The 19,317-nt window shown below is 36.8% G+C and overlaps 1 protein-coding gene across 4 annotated transcripts in view; it reads right to left on the reverse strand.

The window, feature by feature from the left end:
- The window catches only part of EPS15 (epidermal growth factor receptor pathway substrate 15), a 52,243-nt gene that overhangs the window by 23,816 nt on the left and 9,110 nt on the right, over window positions 1-19,317 (reverse strand). For all 4 annotated transcript variants that reach the window (XM_068406357.1, XM_068406358.1, XM_068406360.1 and 1 more), the window contains 10 exons: window positions 15,129-15,218; window positions 14,756-14,803; window positions 13,672-13,767; window positions 13,176-13,241; window positions 12,602-12,727; window positions 12,074-12,133; window positions 10,859-11,059; window positions 9,150-9,295; window positions 8,085-8,244; window positions 4,434-4,519 (listed from right to left, as the gene is read on the reverse strand). In XM_068406357.1, the coding sequence (XP_068262458.1) occupies window positions 4,434-4,519; window positions 8,085-8,244; window positions 9,150-9,295; window positions 10,859-11,059; window positions 12,074-12,133; window positions 12,602-12,727; window positions 13,176-13,241; window positions 13,672-13,767; window positions 14,756-14,803; window positions 15,129-15,218 (1,079 nt within the window). The remainder of the gene's footprint in view (window positions 1-4,433; window positions 4,520-8,084; window positions 8,245-9,149; window positions 9,296-10,858; window positions 11,060-12,073; window positions 12,134-12,601; window positions 12,728-13,175; window positions 13,242-13,671; window positions 13,768-14,755; window positions 14,804-15,128; window positions 15,219-19,317) is intronic.

The following is a 19,317-nucleotide window of genomic DNA, read 5'->3' on the forward strand; positions in this document are numbered from 1 at the left end:
TAAACTAGTATTTGTAGCATAGTTGTACTTAGATATTTAAAGCATTGCAACACATGGTTGAAACAAGTTCCAGTGATTTTGCCTTCCATAACTTTCCATGAACAAAGGGTCTCAAGCTCAATAAAGCACTTCCACAGATCTAAATACACGTCAGGCCAAAAAATACCTTCAAGCCCTCAGACACACCTCAAGCACGGCACACATTCAGGCATATTATTCCTGATTCAAGATAAAAGATAATAATTGACTATAAAATACTTGTTATTTTTCCTGCTTGGGTATGAAAACTGAGCAGGAAATAGAAATGCAAGCAGGTATGTATGCTTTAATATACAGCCTTTCCACACTGATGTCGCTGATACGCCTAAGGGACCGTCAGAGATGAAGATCACTTCCTTTTTATTTCAACAGAAGCCAGGTACCTAAACCTTATGATCTGGACTATGCTAAGCAAGCAACAGGATACAACACCCACCCACAGCACCCACAGGCAGCTTACACTGGCCAAATCACAACACAAACAATGAACTGGAAAAAATCAAGTGAAAGCAGTATTGTCAGGCAGAACAAGAAAAGCTTAGGCAGCAGTCTCAGGCAAAGGAAAACAAGCTGAGTGTATATAGTCTACACATAACACATCCCCTCCTCCCCCCCAGTAATGCGTCTTTGTTTAATAAAAAAAAAAAAAACAAACAAACCAACAACCACAGACCTACTTAATTCACTAATTCTTCTGAATGCCTCCATTTCTTTTACAAACTATCTGGTATGCCCCTGTAGGAATGCTCAGCAACTGAAGGAACCAAAAACAAGTCACAAAATTGATTTATTGGATATGACAGATTTCCTGGATCATAAAGTCCCTTACAACATCAGCACTTGGATTAAAAAAAAAAAAACAAACCCAAAAAACAACAACCCAAAAAGAACTGTCGTCTTGCCAATAAAGGACACTTGTAACCAACTCAAGTCAATTTACGAAAGCAATACAATTTCCCCTCTGTATTTTAGTAGTAGTCAGGTCAGGAGAACCTCATATCAAATAAATTAAAAGCAATGATTAAAATAACCCAAAACTAATAGATAGCTTTGGATATTTCATGATTTACAAGCAAATAATCTTAGTAAATCCATAAGTTTTATAACTAATTCTTGAATGGCGTAATTTATAAATGGGAGCCAGCATACTGCAAATATTTGTGATAGCTGACAACTGAGGAGTCCTGATGTCAGTAGAGGCACACAAGCCAAATATGAAACAACCCTGGCCAGGCTTCCTGATAGCCAACACTTAGAACCACCTTAGTTACAAAAGCAAAAAATCATAGTAGTTTTCCATAATAAGCGACAGAGCTGGTAGCATTATCCACACTCAGATTGTAGCCCAACATTTCTTATTTTCACATATATTTGTAATTTTCGGAATTCCTAGTGTAGTAGTACCTCAGTTTGGCAATGCTAGGAAAAAATGCCTAGGGTTTGCCTAGTTTATTCTCCCCTTTTTTCTCTTCAGCCTTTTCAGCTACAACAGCTCAGTTACTTCCAAACCAGAGGTTAGAAGAAACAATCTAGCCTACATTAAAGTTCTCACCATTGCTTTGCTAAGAAGCTGTATATCTCTGAACTTTGAAACAAAGGCTTGATGCAAGTGTACGGCAGGGAGAGGTTGCCCTGTTTTTCTGGGGACATTTTGTTGTTTCCTTACTTTTGAGAGACCAATTTACCAGCGTTATGGTCCTTTTAACCTGATTTATATTCAAGACAATATAACTGTTGCTGTCCAATATATGTGAAGGATGGCACCTTTGGTGAGATATACTAAGTTAAGCTCAACTACTTAACATGCTTAGAGAGGAATGTAGTATTGGTAACACTTGAAGAAATTCCACTAATTTGTGGGCTGTAGCTAGCTTTGAATGCATGAAAGCAAAGCAGGGTTTGCTGGGGAAGAAAAAGGTTTTATGGCTCAAAAAAGAATATTAAGAACATCTGGTCTAGCCTCCCACAACGATCAAAAAAGCTTCAAATAGCTTTCTAAAAATATAGTGCAACTGAAACAGAACTTACAGGCAGCAGTGCTGACAGGCTCAAAATTATGTAGATTCCACATTTGTCCCCAGGCAAATCATTCCCCCTACCAGAGGGGAATTATCCTCACTGATAAGTGTTCTGCATTTTATTCTTCTTCTGATTCTCAACTTCCACCTTCCTGACATTGTTTTTATTGAATTAGATTAAAAAGCTATTGGCTACCGGAAATCTTTCCAACACAAACTGTTCAGCCACAAACACATCACCTCTGTATTCTTTGCTCTGTCTCTCAAAAAGCTATGTTTTCCAGACATTGTCATTCTTTTGAGGCATCTCCTCTGCTGCCTTTTTTTTTAAAATGCACTTCAAAAATAGGCTCAATCTGTCTTACTGGGTCTCAGAAATGCAGCTCTCATGGATACTTCTCAATGGAATCATGGACTAGAACTCAATATGTAATAATTCAACATCTGAACAATATATCTTGTTTAATAATGAACAAAAATAATTTAAATTACATTTTTATCTGATAAATATCAAGACTGAAAGTGTACTTCACCAGTTATAAGAGAAATGTGGATTTGCGAAAGATAAAAAAAGTTTCCTACATTTAGTGCGAAGATTAATCTGTTGCCTAGCATTGCCACCTGTGCAATGGTGGCACAGAAAAGTAACAGTTACTCTGCTACCAAAATAACTCTTCTACAGCAGCTAAAGGATTTCCAAGTAATGAAAAAACCCCCTCCCTGGCAGTCTTTAAGGCCAGGTTGGATGGGGCTTTGAGCAACCTGGTCTAGTGGAAGGTGTCCCTGCCCGTGGCAGGGGGGTTGGAACTAGATGATCTTTAAGGTCCCTTCCAACCCAAACCACTCCATGATTCTAAAAAAGTAATTTTCTTGAAAAAAAAATAAAAATGAAAAAATTTTACTTGAGCCACAACTCACTTTATAGCATTGAGGATTTGCTAATCACTCTCAATGAAACCACACAAACCTCTTACTATTATATGATACACGCTTAAGCCTCCGATTGTTAATCGAGTTCTATTCTGAACCTCTAAATCCTATTCAAGTAAATTTCCCGTTTCTAAAAATAAATACATATTAGTAGTTGCCCCTACCAGATCTTCCAACAATCTAATATCATTCAAATGTGTCTTAAATAATTGTCCAAGTGTATGTGCCACTAAAGAACTAGAAGCAATGACTTTGCAGAAGCCATGGTTCCTTCATATCTCACAGTAAGAAAAGAAAACAAGACATACACAGACTGGCTTGCATGTTAGGCTGCAAGCCCACGCCTACTGAAAACCAGCTTCATCTAAAAATTCATATTAGTGAACAACTTATTTGCTGTTAGTATCTTAGAGGGAAATAAACATGGTTGTAAATCATATTTCAGGTTAGTAAATGTGAGAGTCCAAAACTGGAATTAATACAACCTAAAGAACAACAGAGGAAGGCAGAGCAGGGAGAAGTGAGGAGGCAGCAGGAGTAACAAGAGGGAGAATAAGCAGCTGAAGTGAAAAAAACATTTATGTATTTAGGAAACAGACTGTGCTTTGACACATTGCCAAATTAAATCATTCCTACAAATGACATGAATAAGGCAGGCAGATTTCATCATGACAAAGCACCCTCACTTATAAAATAGTAGAATTAACTGTTCTTAATAGGTTTCTCAGTAGATTTATGATAGTATCAAAATAACCACTGAAGAAAAATATCTGCTATGTCTTAAGAGTATGAGAAAGACTATACAACATATATGAACTTGATTTTCTTAGTCACTTGAAGTCGACGTCTTAATTACCTTAGAAATAATTAATGGAACCCAAGGGTCTGCAGACCTCAAATTAAAACAATTTTTCTCAATGCAACAGTTTATTTTACTGAACAGAAGAGAAGCATGTCCATCTTTACCACCATCAAAACCCTAGCAGAGGTCAATATACAAACCGACATCTTCCCACTCTCTACACGACTTGATCTTTCCCATCTCACTTCCTCACTGCCACTAGAAAAAAGGCCTTAGAATTCCCTCTACAATGCCTATTTATATCATGCTTCCAGCATCCTAAAGATCTGCTCCATTCTCATCTGCCAGTAAAGATGAACAAGAGAGAATATTTCCATCTCAGGATGCTAAGATATGCAGCTCTCTGAAGCGTACCCACAAGGCATGACAGACAGACCTTTCACAGCCTTCTTGTTATTAAAAGCACTCATCTGAGTTCACGAAGAGTAGAAGTGTTAAACAGTATTACAGACAAGCCAACCATTTATTTTAAGCAAGGCAGACTATTATCACCTGGTTTCTCTTATACATTGAATTGTTTTTCAAAAAACAGTAAGTAGCACAACTGAATCTAAGGCAACTATGACTATTCCTCCTTTACCTACCTCTGCAGGTCTACTATTTCATTGTTTAATGTATCAAGTTCTTTAATTGCAGAAAAATCTGCTACAGAATTCGGTCCTTGAGCACTCTGAAAGATAAAAAATAAATACTGTTAGTTTATAGTTTATGCTGTCCAACAACTATATTCACTTTACTTTTTGTGACAGCATGAGCTATCCTCTTGTAACAACTGTTGGTAGCATTGTATTTCAAACCTTCAACATTAAAAAACCCAAAACAGTCCAGATGCTATATTAGCAGAACACAACATACATCCAATGCATCTAATAATTCAAACAGAGTTTGTCTGCTGCGAAGTCTTGAAGACATCTTCCACAAAAGCAAAGGACCACCTGATCATACAAAAAAAAAAAAAATCTAGTTCTAAAGTGAGATTTACCTTACAGTTAACGATTAGCTGGCTTCCTAGCATTCATTTAAGAGTGGTTTGGTTTGTTTACTACTTTTATATTTCTTCACCTTGGTGATTTTCCTGTTGCAGAGTAAAGACACTTATTTGCAGTGCTTTAAGTGATATCAAGCTAGTTTAATGTGAACCTCCAGAGTATTGAATGAAACTTTGACAATACAAAGTCATGAGTAAGTTATGTCTTTATAATAAGACAACTGTAATACATATTATTTATTGCAAAAAAGTACACATAAATTATTAGAGAACAAATACTGAAGACACAAATTAGCAAATACTGTAATTGTTCTACTGTGCCTTATCACAACGTGAACATGTTTAGGAAGCCATAGTCACTGTAACTACCTTCTATATATACATCGTTTTCTTCAAGTCTTGAATAAAGTCATCCAGGACAAACACAAAGTTCAGAGGAAAAGTATAATAATTAAAAAAGGCAAGTGATACCCCCAAAATAACACAAAAGTCTTTAAATGATGAAGTGTCTCTAAAGATAAATCAAGATGCTATTAACTACGTGTTTATTCAAGCTTATACTCTGGGGGGTGGGAGAATAACAAGAGCCGTGAAGACCTAAACAGTAAATCTGAGCACACTGTGGCAGAGAATACTATTCAGCAGAACTATAGATTATTCACACATATTTTACTAGAACAAATGTCATGAACTGAGAATTAAAAAACCATACAGATATTCTTAAACTGGTTAGTGTACAGCTTCTCAAAAGGGCAAAATATCTATGAAGTTCAATCCTGGTCTAAAGGAATTACACAGGAGTTTTGTGGAGTTGCTCATAGTGTTCCAGTGAGAAAGTTTTTACTTCTCCTAAGAAGTAAAGGACAGAAGGAAAACACGGAGCTATTAGCTACAAGCACAAATTCTTTCCAGGCTTCCTTCTCTTATCAGTTAAAGAAATTCTGCACACTAATACCAGAAACAAACTTGAACAAAATGTAGTTCAATCTTATTTTCAATTGTTCCGGAGAACTGGTGTGAGGGAAGAACATAAAAGCCAGCATTTTTAGCTTCAATATACAAGTTAACAAAGGCAAGGGTTAGAACTATTTGCTGACATTTACTACACTGCAAAGTACACGCAAACAATGCTTTGAGTTTTTAACTCAAAATAGTAATAAAAGTAAATTTCTGTCAAAATTCTTTAAAAGGAACTTGCATGTAAGTTTAAGTTCTATGGCTGGTAATGCAAGTGCAAATTGTTGACTACGAACAGTTCTAGGTAAAGAAATACAGCAACAAGTACTAGGCTGCTGCTGTACCCCATTCACAGGATCTGCATCCATGCCTCAAAATTGAAATACACGTTACACTACTGTGGTAATAAAATTCTGTAAGGAAACCAAACATTAGATAACAGCAATATACATACATATGCATTCTCAACATCTACCAAGAAGGATCACAAGTTAACTTCCCTATTTTAAAACCATAACAGATTACCATTATACTTACTGATATTTCTGCTACTACCTTTATATTGGTCAATTCAGAAGATTAAGCCTAAGAGGTTTTTTTGTTTAAAAATAAAAAAGCAAACAAAAAAACCTCCCAATGTAAGCCACGCCACTTCAAGAAAACCAGCAAAAAGCCTATTTCTGCCTACTGCCCTTTTGATTCAATTCTTGAGCAATAATCTTGGACAAACAGGTTCTTTCATATCAACAAGACAACATCTCTTTCGAAAAAGCTCAAAATAAGCTGAAGGTTCAGCTCAATCTAGTAAAACAAATTCTTGGTAAGGATTTACAAAGCTAACTAAGAGAACTCTTAACCTTCTTTCACAATATTCTTACTCTTATTGTTTGTTAGTAATGCAAAAAAAAAAAATCACACTGATGTCTTTGAGGGTTCTCTATAAACAATTTACACAGAATAGCAGTAACAAACACTGATCTCATCTAACATGTTCTGATCACTACATCTTCTGCAATATAATCAGTAAAACCAGGGGTATTAGTCCTACTGATAACTGCTAACTGTCACATTGGGTTACTACTGTCACCACTTCCCCAGCAATTTCAACAGGATAAGACATAGCATTTTCTTTTCAGTTTAAGCAGCACATATTACCAACAGGTAACAGCCACAGAGGTCTGGGTTCAAGGAAGAACCTTGGGGTTCTTCCAGATGAACAACAATGGAAATCAGCAATAGTTTGAGATCGCAACATACTGTGACACTTCAGAAAAGCACTGTGCTATTTCAATGATTATGTAAGCCTTAGAAGGATGATGTTCATTATTAAACCAACAGACAGTAAATATTAGAAAAGCAAAGATTCTCTAACCTGGAGAAAGCAGAGTTAACAAACTGACAGAATTATAAGGATGAAAAGCAGAGTGGTGCAGAATGGAAAAAACAGTCCAAACTAGAAAAGAGACATAGAAAGGAAAGCAAACATACAAAAAAGATTAGTAGAGTTGCAAATAAAGCAATTACTTTTTAAAAACAGAATGTAAAAAGAAATTAGATACCAATTACAGAAACTCAAAAGCAGTGCCAAATTTTGAGTTTCAGTTTTTCAGGTGCGAATTTTTCATTCTGTTTAAGAAAGTTTTAGAATTAGGTCAATGTTTTGCACAACCAAGAAAAGGTAACCCACATCAGACTTCGTGATGTGTAAGACAAGTAAGAATTTGTGATGACCTCTACCATTCTGACAAATACAACTTGAACTGCTGAGGTATAGTCTACTGCTGGATTAAGATAGATGGCAATCAACAGGCTATGAAGACATTTAAACTATCCATGGAGTACAAACAGGAGGACCACTTACTTTCAAAACTTTAAATATAAAATTCTAAACTTCATTTAGTTCACATTGTTTCCAGACTTCTTAAAGAAATGTAAAAAAGGTAATCGTGAACACATTAGGAGAAAAACATTAAACTTGTGCATGTTATTTCAAATGCAAACTAAAATTTCTTTAGACAGGTAGTAGAAAGACTATTCTTTCAAAATAGAAAATAATGCTTTCTCAACATAAGATCTCTCCGCTTGGTTGGCAGGTGTAATAAATGACAGCTTCATTTTGAAACATGAATGGAACAGTGTTTTGTCAATTCTTTGCACTTAAGATTTGTCTTCTTCCTGATATTATGATAAATTTGAGTTATGCCAGTACTCAAGGTGTTTGTTGCATAGCCTTTGAAACTAACATGCTTTGTCTGAGATTTATACCAAAAAATGCCAAACCCATCCTTACCTTCTGTAAAATGACACTCCTGTCTGAAGGTGGAATCATCTCTGGAGTCAGAGCCTGAGGGGGATCAATGCCCTTTGTTAACTTCTGATTAATTAAATAGAAAGCCAAAGCAAACTGTTCCTTTGAAAGCTTTCCGCAGTCCTTTGTGTCACAGAGAGCCCTGTACAGAGATGCACATGAAATCAATCAAATCCTCATTTCTGCAAGCATAGCCCTGTTTATTGTACCTGCTGTCATTTAAAAATGTGAAAATTGCTAGTGTATATCTCCTTCTAAAAAATGCAATACAGAAGCAAGGCATGGTAATAAAGAGGAAACATTACTCAAACATACACAAACACTTTCTCTTTGCATGCTAAGGTCCACAGCTCTGTTACGGTAAGTTCTGATCTGGTGAAAGGCAGAATCAGGGCTATGAGTCACTAACACCACCTGAGTATCTGTAGCTGAAGTCCTTTTTAAATTAAAGACCTTCTCATAGCCAACACAATTTTAGCTAATTTTCCTAAATTTCCTAAATTAGAGGTTATGTTAACCATACCTTGAAAAAAGAGAAGTTTTTCCTATCAGAGTTCCCTGGAATAGCTTATAGTGGGGAAAGAATTAAAAAAGCAGTGGATGTCACTAGTAGCTGTAATGAAAGACAAACAAGTTGCAGAATTAAATAGGCCATAAGTCTTGCATGCTAAGAATTTTATACAGATAATTTTCATTACCAATATATGGACAGTACCTGTGTTTAGATACACAGCAACACTATGATGTCTTAAATACAGAGATTTAGCTGAAGTGCAGTATTTGTTTGTAACAATCTCTGTTCAGGCACTTTACTTCCTCCTCCAGGAGATGACACATAGCATAAACCTGTTTTCCCCCCATTTCTGTCCAAAAGTAGAAGCAAGTAAGTTACCACTGCTTATATAGAGGCCGTGCTGTTGTATAAAAAAACAACTTTCACTTTCCAGAAATGTCAACATAGCACTTTTCATGAAAAGTGCTAGGAAGGAGCAAGAACCATGCCATCGTCTGAAACAGCTGTCATGGAAAAAAAAAAAAAATCCCTACCAGATATGTGCAAGAAGAGCAGAAGGCAGTCCCGTCTTCAAGAATAGTTCTCTGGCTTCCACACCTGACACAAAACCATCCATGTCCTTGTCAGTTTTCACAAAGATCTCATCATACTTAATTTTGTCTGCAGGCAACACAACCCACTGAAGGGGGGTGGGGATGGAAAGGAAAAAAACAACAACACATCAAAACCAAAACTCACAATACTAAGATATAGGCCATTCTGTTTTCAGATAGTTACTTTCAGAGTTACATAATTCAAGGACTACAGCACAGATTTTAAAAGTGATATAGCTGTCTAGTTCATGAACCAGTTTTATCCTCCAAAATAGAGATGCACAGAGAGTCACAAGCAACTCCAAAAGCAGAAGTGAAGTATTTACTTCAGTGAAGCACCAAGGCTGGCTAATACTGCTCTGCCTCTTTGCCTATGTATTAAAAGTATTCCCTAGAGCCCAGATATCCTCCCAGCACGGAGTTGTGCCCTCATCACTGTGCTCAGTCACAGTCCTGCTTACTATCTGGCTCCATCAATTTTATTCCTCTTTACACAGCTGGAGAGCTTTAGCTGGAGGGACTGAAGAACTGCTCAAGCCCAGACTGTTAACAGCTGGCTCATTCTAAATTGTAGAATTTACCTCCGATCAAGGTACAGACAGGAATTAGAGCCACTTCTCTTACTTCAACAATTTTTCCAAACACTGAGCTACTATAACGATGTATTTTTTGAGTGGAAATGCCTTCAGGTGCATGCTTGTGGACACTAATTAATTTCAGCATACTAGGACATTTATATGAATCCCAACTGGTGCTGTACACAAAACATACACTGAAACACTCATCCAGAATGGCACTGCTTTGTAATACACACAGCAAGACTTACTAAGTAAACCACCAGATGAAAACCTTGGGACCTCCAGAATTAAGATGCCAGTTTCTTACTGATTACTCAAATACAGGTACCCAAATGTCCAAGCAGTATCTTATACATGAAGTACTACAGTTCTTACCTTAGATCCGCTTCTTACTTAAATAGAATGAGTAAGTTCTAATCTGCTTAGAAAGACATTTCCCAAATTCTGCATTCTAAAATAACCACGATTAAATAAGATGCACGGGGGGGTGGGAGGCATCAACTTTCTTAATTATTATATTCTAAACAAACCCTAAATCTTGTGTGTTTAGTAGGTGGATGTATCAGACCTTTTGTCTCCTTTTCCTATTGCTTGCGTTTATCTGTTCCATTTTCATTAATGTCTTCTTCAAATTGCAGGCATGCGCGCACATACAACTGCACATACATGTCTGCCACAATTTATGAATTTGTCCATATTAAAATCAGTCTCCAGCCAGAAGACTTACGTACTGCAGATGTGTTCCTGGACTACATTTTTAAACTGTTTTCTTAATATTCTGACCTTTGGGTTGAGCTTGATACCTTGAAATGATTTATTTTAAAAATATCTTCCAAATCTTTACTAAATAATATTCTTTTATCCAACTGTTTATATTTGAAGACATGTAGAAAAAAGCAGAAGATAAATTTTGTACCTCTCCACCTGGTCTTCCCATCAGCCTCCTCAAATTCATCAACCAATCAACACAGGAAAAACGAAACCTGTATCAAGAGCCTTCATACAGGCAGCCTCCAAAGCACAGCATTAAGAGCAGAAATCTTCTAACCGTGAGTAACTTCAGAACTATACCTGTGTTAATGGTGTTTTGGCAGCTAAAATGCCTACAGGTGGCAAGGACTGATGAGACTCTTTGGTAGATGTTGAAGATGGAATTAATGGCATTGCTCCTGGAACACTAATAGGTTTTCTCTTGGATGGTGGCACCAAAGCTGCAGGCAAGGACATTGGCACTGGTTCTTTCTCCAAAGCACAGTACACCAAAGACATGGCCTGAACAAAAACAACAAGGAGTGTGGATGTAAATATATATGTATAAATTAAAGAATTAGTTAAGAAACAACTTTGTAGCATTTTTTCCTTATGTTTCTCCTGTACAAGCCCCCTCAACTGAATTGCAGCTTATTGCCTTCTGACCTGTGTTTATCATTACTACTTTCTTTTGAGGTTCAGTGCTTAGCAAACAAGTTCAGTCTGGTTTAGAATTTTTAAATTTTGACTCTGAAAGGATGAGCAATAGTTTAGTTTGTAGAAATTAAAATTAAAGGCTGGCTTTAGTCCCACCTGAGGGCAGAAAGGTCACATTACTTTTTCAAGATTCTTGCAATGCAGAATGCAGTTAAGATATTTTGTTAGTTTTTCCAAGCTTTTAAATTTAGGTTTGATATTTCTCTGCATAAAATGAAACCCTCTCCTCCACAGTGAATGCATAATTCCTTCCTCTCCAATCCACTTACATGCAAAAACAAGCTGAAAGTTTTGAGGAAAAGTTGATGCATGGTTACTGTTGCATCCAAGACTTACAGAGTCTTCAAAAGCAAGAGCCTCTCACTCTCTTCTTACTTGCCATCTCTTTGGGGAAGTGAAACTTATTTACTGCTTCTTACATTATTTCATCAGTTCTGGCATTAATAGTGTTAAAATTCTAACTTGCTATGAACTTTTGAAGAATTTATACATTATTTCTTTAAAATTTTCCTCAAAGGTATCTTGAGGCATTCAAGTACTATAAACACTGAAGGTTAAGGTAAAACATTCAGTCTCTCATGGGACAGCAGATCACAGGTATAAGTTTTTAATGGCTCATTTAGCCCAAAAGTTATTGCTGTGTAATGAGAGACATTCAATAAACTGACAGAAACATTTACTAGTACTAAAACTTGATTAAGGTCTCAGAAAAAAGGCAATAAATGAACAACACAAACAGTCAAAAATTAATACAGAATGTATCTATTTTAAACCTAGGCCATTAGGCTTTCAAAACCCCAAGAGGCATAAGATACTTACAACTGCAAACTCATCTCGATCCAACATTCCATCACGGTCAATATCACTCAATTCCCACACCTACCAATAAAAAGCAGAATATAGGGATGTTTGCCTAAACTGCAGCAGTTTCCTATTTAAAACCTCATTAAAAACAAATGTGAGAACAGCCTCCCTCCACCATATCCTAAGTTCTATTAAGATTAACAGCATTAGTTGTCAGTGAGCTACATACATTCATATAAACCTTGCAAAAGAAGAGAGATTCTTAAGTTAGAGGCAGAGTGCACTAATGGCACTCTGCCCTAAACCAAGTGTTAAAGAGTACATGTAACTGATACACTGTGGTAAGAGGCAATCTATCGAAAAAGCAAAAGAATTTTTTTTTTTTTCTTACAGTTTAACAGTCACACATGTGTGGCCACTCCATAAGTTGGTATTAAATAGTTAGGCTTATTACTACAAATCTTCAATTTGGAAAACAGATATTGCTGAGTGTAGCACAGTTATTATTTGTGAATTATCAATTAAGTAGAAAGATATTCTTACTCGTCCTAAGATATCCACTGGCAGTTTTGAGTTAAGGAGTACAGGTTTCACCTTATCACCTGACAACAGTCCATTCACAGGATTTAGGCTGTCAAAAATAGCATCATACTTGGCCTTGTCTTCCAGCTGTAGGGGCAGAGGAAAAATATTACTTAAGGAAATAGTCACACTCATAGGCTAAGAAGCAGAAGTTCTTTCAAAAGTATTAACTTTTTTTCTTAAGTTACAGTTGGAAACACACAGATTGCAGTTCCTGATGTTCAAAAGAAAAGATGAAAAAGATATTATTTCTAAGTCAGCTAAAGACTCATCCAAAACCCAGCGAGATTTACTCTTCAATTATTTTCATGGCTTCAGGTAACTATTCCCACTAAATCAAATTTCTAAACGCAAAGAGACTTCCCAAGGGACAAAGGTTTTTATCAAATGGGGTCTACTAGCCCAATCACAAATTTGACATGAATGGTAATTTTATCATACTTTATAAACTACAGCTACCAGTAGCATTACATTGACTTATGTTTTCTTGCAAACCACATCATAGTTCTAGGTAACAGCCTAATCTTTAGTTTACCTTAACAGCCCATGGTACGTCACTTGATGCTGTTCCACTGAGTAGCAATGGACTGCTAGTATCAGTCTAAAGAAAAACAGGAAAAAAAAAAAACATATTAAAAGAGAAATGGTTCTGACCTTGCAAAACCACCCCCCTATTTGAGAAGGTGCTACTTCTCAAGCCAGAACTGCATTTTAGTCACTCACACCTTAGTTAAGGATACACAAATTTACAGTAAGAAAGTTAAAATGTTTCTTCCATTAAGGACAACACTAATAGAACAAATACCATATATATTCCAATTATACACAATTTTATATTCAAATCCCCACTAGAACATCTAGCGCCTTATTCTTATTCCACGCTGCCTTAGTCTCCCCTATTGTAGGGCCCTATTGCCCTACAACATCACTTTTGGAAGTGTTTGGTATTTATATCAAACCTTCCTAATTGTTCACTTAAAACCAGTTCTTATTAATGAGTTTGTATGTTCAATTAAAAAAACAAATCTTACAAATCTCGGTGGAGGAACAGGCAAATTAAGACTACTCAGGGAAACATCCAATCCATTCTGTGCACATGCTACAAGTCGTAAAGCCACAAAAAATTCCTACAGGAAAAATGAAATTTTAAAGGATTTATTATATGAAAATACTCAAATTTCAGAAGAATTAAGAACTTTTCTAGTATTGCTAGATATACGAAGGGTTGCAAATGGCTTCAAAGGGGGTCACAAAGTGACAGAAAGTAGCAGTCAGCAATCACTGAATTCCTCCAGTGAGGCAAAGTTTGTAATTACTAGCTCCAAGCATTTAGTAGCTTCCTGGCTAGTGTAGTCAGTTTTCAGCACTCAGTTCTTCTATGGCAGAGCAGTGAAAATTTAAAGTAGCAAATACAAGCTGTTTATCCTGGAGGAACAGGGTTGATCCCGAAGGTGGCACTTGATGGAGGAGGAAGAAAGGAAGGTACAGCACACAAGAAAAACAAACCAAAAGGAGAAGTCTGGAAAAAAAATTGTTTGGTAGATGCTACAAGCTCCTCCTTTTCCCACCACGGGAAGAAGCAGCTAGCTCTCCGCAGGCCGTTATTTAAGCAGCTATACTTCAAACCAAACAGCAACTCACATTAGAGCTGTTCAGTAGCACCACTGATATGCAAGTCTGCCATACTGCTCATCGCTACAACTTTGGAAGACCAACTCCAAACAGAATGTACTAATGTCAAGTCCACCAAAATTAGATAAATAAGAATTTTGAAGATTTTAGTGGAATTTTTGTATTACGTTTCCTCCAAGATTAAGAGGAAAAGTCACCTTTGTAGTACATTAACCCTTAAATTACTTCTCAGTATGTTGTATTGAACAGGTACACAGTAGTTCATTTTATGACTTGAAGAAGAACTCATGAGGTAGCTGAAGACTGCTTAATTTATTGTAGCTTACACTGAAGTGGGAAGTAAATATCTAGTTCCAATTAGAAAAATCTGAAAAAAAACACAGTTAGAAAAACTTCTTCCCTGAACCAGAAATCTTAAACTTTTATCTTATTTCAAGGCTTGCTAATGGTTAGGGTAAACATACATCATATAAATAATCATACCTGTTTGTTCAGGATGCCTTTGCCATCAGTATCAGCTAAGTCCCAAATCTAAAACATAAAAATAATAGACACAAAGTGTTCCACAGCACTGAGAGGGAGTATTTAACAATGCATTCTTGGATGAAAGTTCAGGTCTTCACTTTCATGATAGCACTTATTTGTAGCAACAAATTTAAAAATTGTTTTAATTTCCACCACAAACTACATACATAGTAGAATAAGCAAGGATACTGAATTTGGAAACTATTGGATAGCACAACTGAAAACACATTAGGGAAGATCACGTATCCTGTAGTACCACTAAGTATTTTAATTTACACAGGATAATAACTGAAGCAAGAGACAGGATAATTAAATAATTGTCATTAAATACCTTTCCAAGTACCAAATCTGTCAATCCAGACTTTTTCAAGAAAACAGCTGCATCAGAAGCCAACACTCTTCCAGCATTAGCAGAATCAACCTGAGGGGGAGAAAAAAAAACTCACGTGACAAACCGGCTTTTGAATTGATGCAATCTCTTTACAGAGGCTCTCAAAAAGCTAGCAAAGACGATTGCTCAAGTTAACATGGTCACTTCGAGGACAATCTTCAGACTTTATTTAAAAAAGAAAAACTCCCTTTCATTAAAAAAAATGCTACATTAGAATGAAGACATTTTGAACTAGCTGCTCCAGATTTAATACTAATAGGCGGGCTTTGGAAGTTGATATCTTAAACTAACACTGCCAAATTTAAGATGTATTATGAATATGTATCTAAGCATCTTTCACACTAATATGTTTTACAATGTTCCAGAAAAATACACTATTATCCCCATCTGTCAGTAGGCAACTAAGACACAGAGAGAACAAGAATTTTGCCTAGATGACCTGGTTTGGGGCAGAAGTGAGGAAGGTAATCCAGGTCTCCCAAGTCACAAGCCAGTAGCTCAACACAAGCTTACTCTATAGGTCATCAGTGAAGATTTAGATTAATTCCACTTAAAAACTGAGGATAACACACTAATACATATGCAAACAACCACATGTCCACTGCTGTAAGTTTCTAACCATCAACTATGCCTGGATTTCAAGGTCTCCGGTAGTACAGACAAAGGCCCAAGAATTTCTCAAGTTATACAGTAGACAGGGAAGCTTGTTCACATTAGGCCATCATCTGAACCAATCTAATTAGCCCTTTGTAATCGCAGGATTTTCTTGATGCCTGTCCTTGATTTCTAAGGACAGAGACGTCCCAGAGTTTGATTACATGTAATTGTCTAGCTCTGAATTTATTACTGTTATGGTCTGAAAAAGAAGGCTCTTCTTGAAGATATGTTTACAGCCCTAGAAGAGGGAAATGCTTACTCCCTAAAGTGAAACTTACTTACACAATGAAGAAGTTGGCGATAGTTTTGGCAGAGTATCAACCAGCATGCATTTCTCCCTCAATCAATAGGGAGATCATTAAAGTAGATCGTTATTCAAGTTCCTCAACGAAAACAGTACCTCAGCTATACATTCAAGTGGAAGAAGCAAGCAGTAAAACTTACACCACATACATGAGGACAAGGGAAACAGAGGAAAAGCTGCGAGTCTTTGAGAGCCTAAAGCCAAAGGATGCCTAAAAAGGGCACAGTATGCAGAAGAGAACTAAGGGTATCTTCAGTCAATTCAAACTGTCAGGCTTGCTACATCAGACAGGAAGCTGTACAGGTCCTACAAGATCTAGAGATCAAATAATATATTACATTTTATAGATAAAAATGATATATTAGCTTCAAAAACAAACTCTTCCCATCCATGATGAGCCAAGATGCCCTGAAACTCTGAAGAATTCACGACATGATAAACATTTCAAAGGATAGGAAAGAGGCAACAGAATTCACTTACTTCCCACGCTTCCTGAAGAGAAAGAGACAGAGAACCAAAACTGAAACTGTACAAATAAATGAACGTGTACGGAAAACTGAAGTACATGCACAGAAAGAATAACCTGATGCTAGTGTTAGATTTCCCAGTATGCCATTTTGAAGATCAATGCTTTTTGAGCATTTGCTGAACACTGAATCATCATGGCTGTCTGAAATAGCCTGAGAATGCCTAGTGAAAACTAGTGCTTCAGACAGAACAGAAAGTCTGGGAATATACAGCAAAACACACGATGATGATGCACTGCATGATTTACAGTCTCCTAGCTTTGTGTTTAAACAAAGACTATCTTCAATATTTCATTTGGAAGGCAAGACCAACCTTCCATGTTCCCAGGTACAGCAGACACAAGGTGCTCAAAGCAAACAGCTCCCAAGGATGGGCTTAGAACTAGCTAGTGAAAGACGGCAGAGAATTTATCATTTGGAAAGCACGCTGCAGCAGATGAAGGTTGTCTGTAGACTCTTCCACTTCTAAAAGTGAACAAAAAATTTTGAAAGCAATCCTGAAAGCATCATTTAATACAAAAGCGAAAACGTCCTTTGTTTTCAACATAACTAATATGATTTTCATTAAGAGAGGTTGTTTCCTATAATTGAGGATTCCCTGGTCAGGCCAATAAAATTACAAACACTATGGCCTTGTAGTTAGCCTGCTCCTCAGATTTTTAAAATATCTAATTCAGTGTGTATGGCAGAGCTGTTCATATTATAGGCAAAAAGTTGCCAAGACACTGCATCAAATCCCCTTTTCAGTTCGTGGAGTTGACCTTGCACATAAGCACAGTAATCTTGGCAGCCACTCAGAAAACCTCCAGCCTAGGACTTTTCTGCTCTTTTGGGAAAGTCACAAAGCAATGCAGTATCAGCTGTGTTTATTTTTTATTTCTCCACCTCCAAACCAGAGGAAGGTGACTTTAAGGGATTTAAGCAGGATTCTTAGTTAACCCAATATGGATATAGTTTCTTTTCATGCAACTAATTACCTAAATTTTAGTAACTTTTTTTTTTTTTAAAGAGCTGATTTCAATTTCTTTACAAATTACGAAGTCTTGCATGCTGGGATGGGGGTACTTACTAAGCATTAAAATACTGCAGAAAGTTGGCTTATGTTTGACTGTTGCACTGAGAATATCGCTGGTGTTTGTCAGTTACACACCAACTTGGTAGAGCCTTTTCTCTGATGTGCAAAAAGCAGTTTTCACAGCTGTATCAGCCAACAACTCTCTTGTTGCAAGTTGGTTTTGGTAGGGCCAGAAATGATCAAAAGCTAAAAACGTACATCTGATGTCATTAGGTCACAAGGAAACAGTGAGAAGTACTTCAACTGAGGATTCATCAAGAATTAAGCAGCAGTGCAGGCGTACCGCTTTCCTGCTACACTGCACTGCATGATTAAGCAACTTCTTACTACTTTATCACGCGTATTTAAATTTAATCCTTTAACCTCACCCTGTTTTGAGAGTCAGTCTAGAAAAGGTTAAACAGAAAAACTTTTTTTTTGAAAGAAAAGCATCCCTACTGAAAGGTTAAGATTTCAATCACATTCTAAGTACAAAGCCTGGGATTTATACCCATTTCACAACACACGTTATGCAAGATTAATTACTTGAGGTTTGTGATAGAACTGGAAGTGTGCTTAGCATCAGGGCTATTTCAGGTGATTAATTTATTCCTAAATTGCTTGGAATGCGCTGAAGTGCTTCTGGTATGAAAGAATAGAAACACACTCTACCAGCACCATAGGACAAACTGGGAAATGGCTTTCTAACATTTCTATCCCCAAAGTTAACATTTCCCTATCTAAGGGAGGGAAGGAAAAAGTTATCTAGTGCAACTGGAAGTCTGTAGACATAGTACATTCAAAAGCTACTCTTCAGAACAACTGCTTGCAGAGAAGTCTGGCTGAGCAAATCAAAAAATTAACCCTCTGGGAAACAAATCCATTGGCACAACTTCACTGACAGTAGCATCACGTTTAAGGAATCCCCGTTCCTGTATACCACTGATTCTGCTGGACAACAAATAGTGCTCCAATTTCACTAGGCTATATATTCCAACAAATGCAAGACGCTAAGTGACTTCGGAACCAGTATCACTTTTGTGCTTTAATTCAGTTTCTTTATCCAACTTTTTGCTTCACACTTCAGTGGTTAAGCAATTGCAGTCAGGAAGAAGAGAGAGACAGGCACATGGCAAAGATGATACATCCCTGTGATAGTCAGTAGTACTGAGCTAGGAAACCTAACATGCAAAAAAATTAGTTCCTTGCCTTTTCTTGTGACCTTATAATGATCACCATAACATGGGATTCTCCTAAGGCTTTTAATTCAATGCCTAGAGATAGACACACAGAGGATTTGTCCATCAGACTGAAGGAAAACTTTGTGAGGGTGATACCATCTCCTTCAACCTTCAGGAGCCATTTGAACTTAGATCAAGGTAAACTCTCTCTTCTTGTTTAGCAATTTCAAATCCGCTACTCTCCTGTAGTGGAGAAAAACCCTTGTTAAAGTAAAACAGAAAGCTCAAACTTTTCAGGCATCACAGGCTGATACACTTTAACTGCTGTTCTATGTGCTTGATAATGGGACTAACCCTCTAAGCACAATCCAAAAATAGAGCGTGGATAGAAATCATGGTCATCTCT

Source organism: Nyctibius grandis, chromosome 8 (genome assembly GCF_013368605.1).
Source record: "Nyctibius grandis isolate bNycGra1 chromosome 8, bNycGra1.pri, whole genome shotgun sequence".
NCBI lineage: Eukaryota > Metazoa > Chordata > Aves > Nyctibiiformes > Nyctibiidae > Nyctibius > Nyctibius grandis.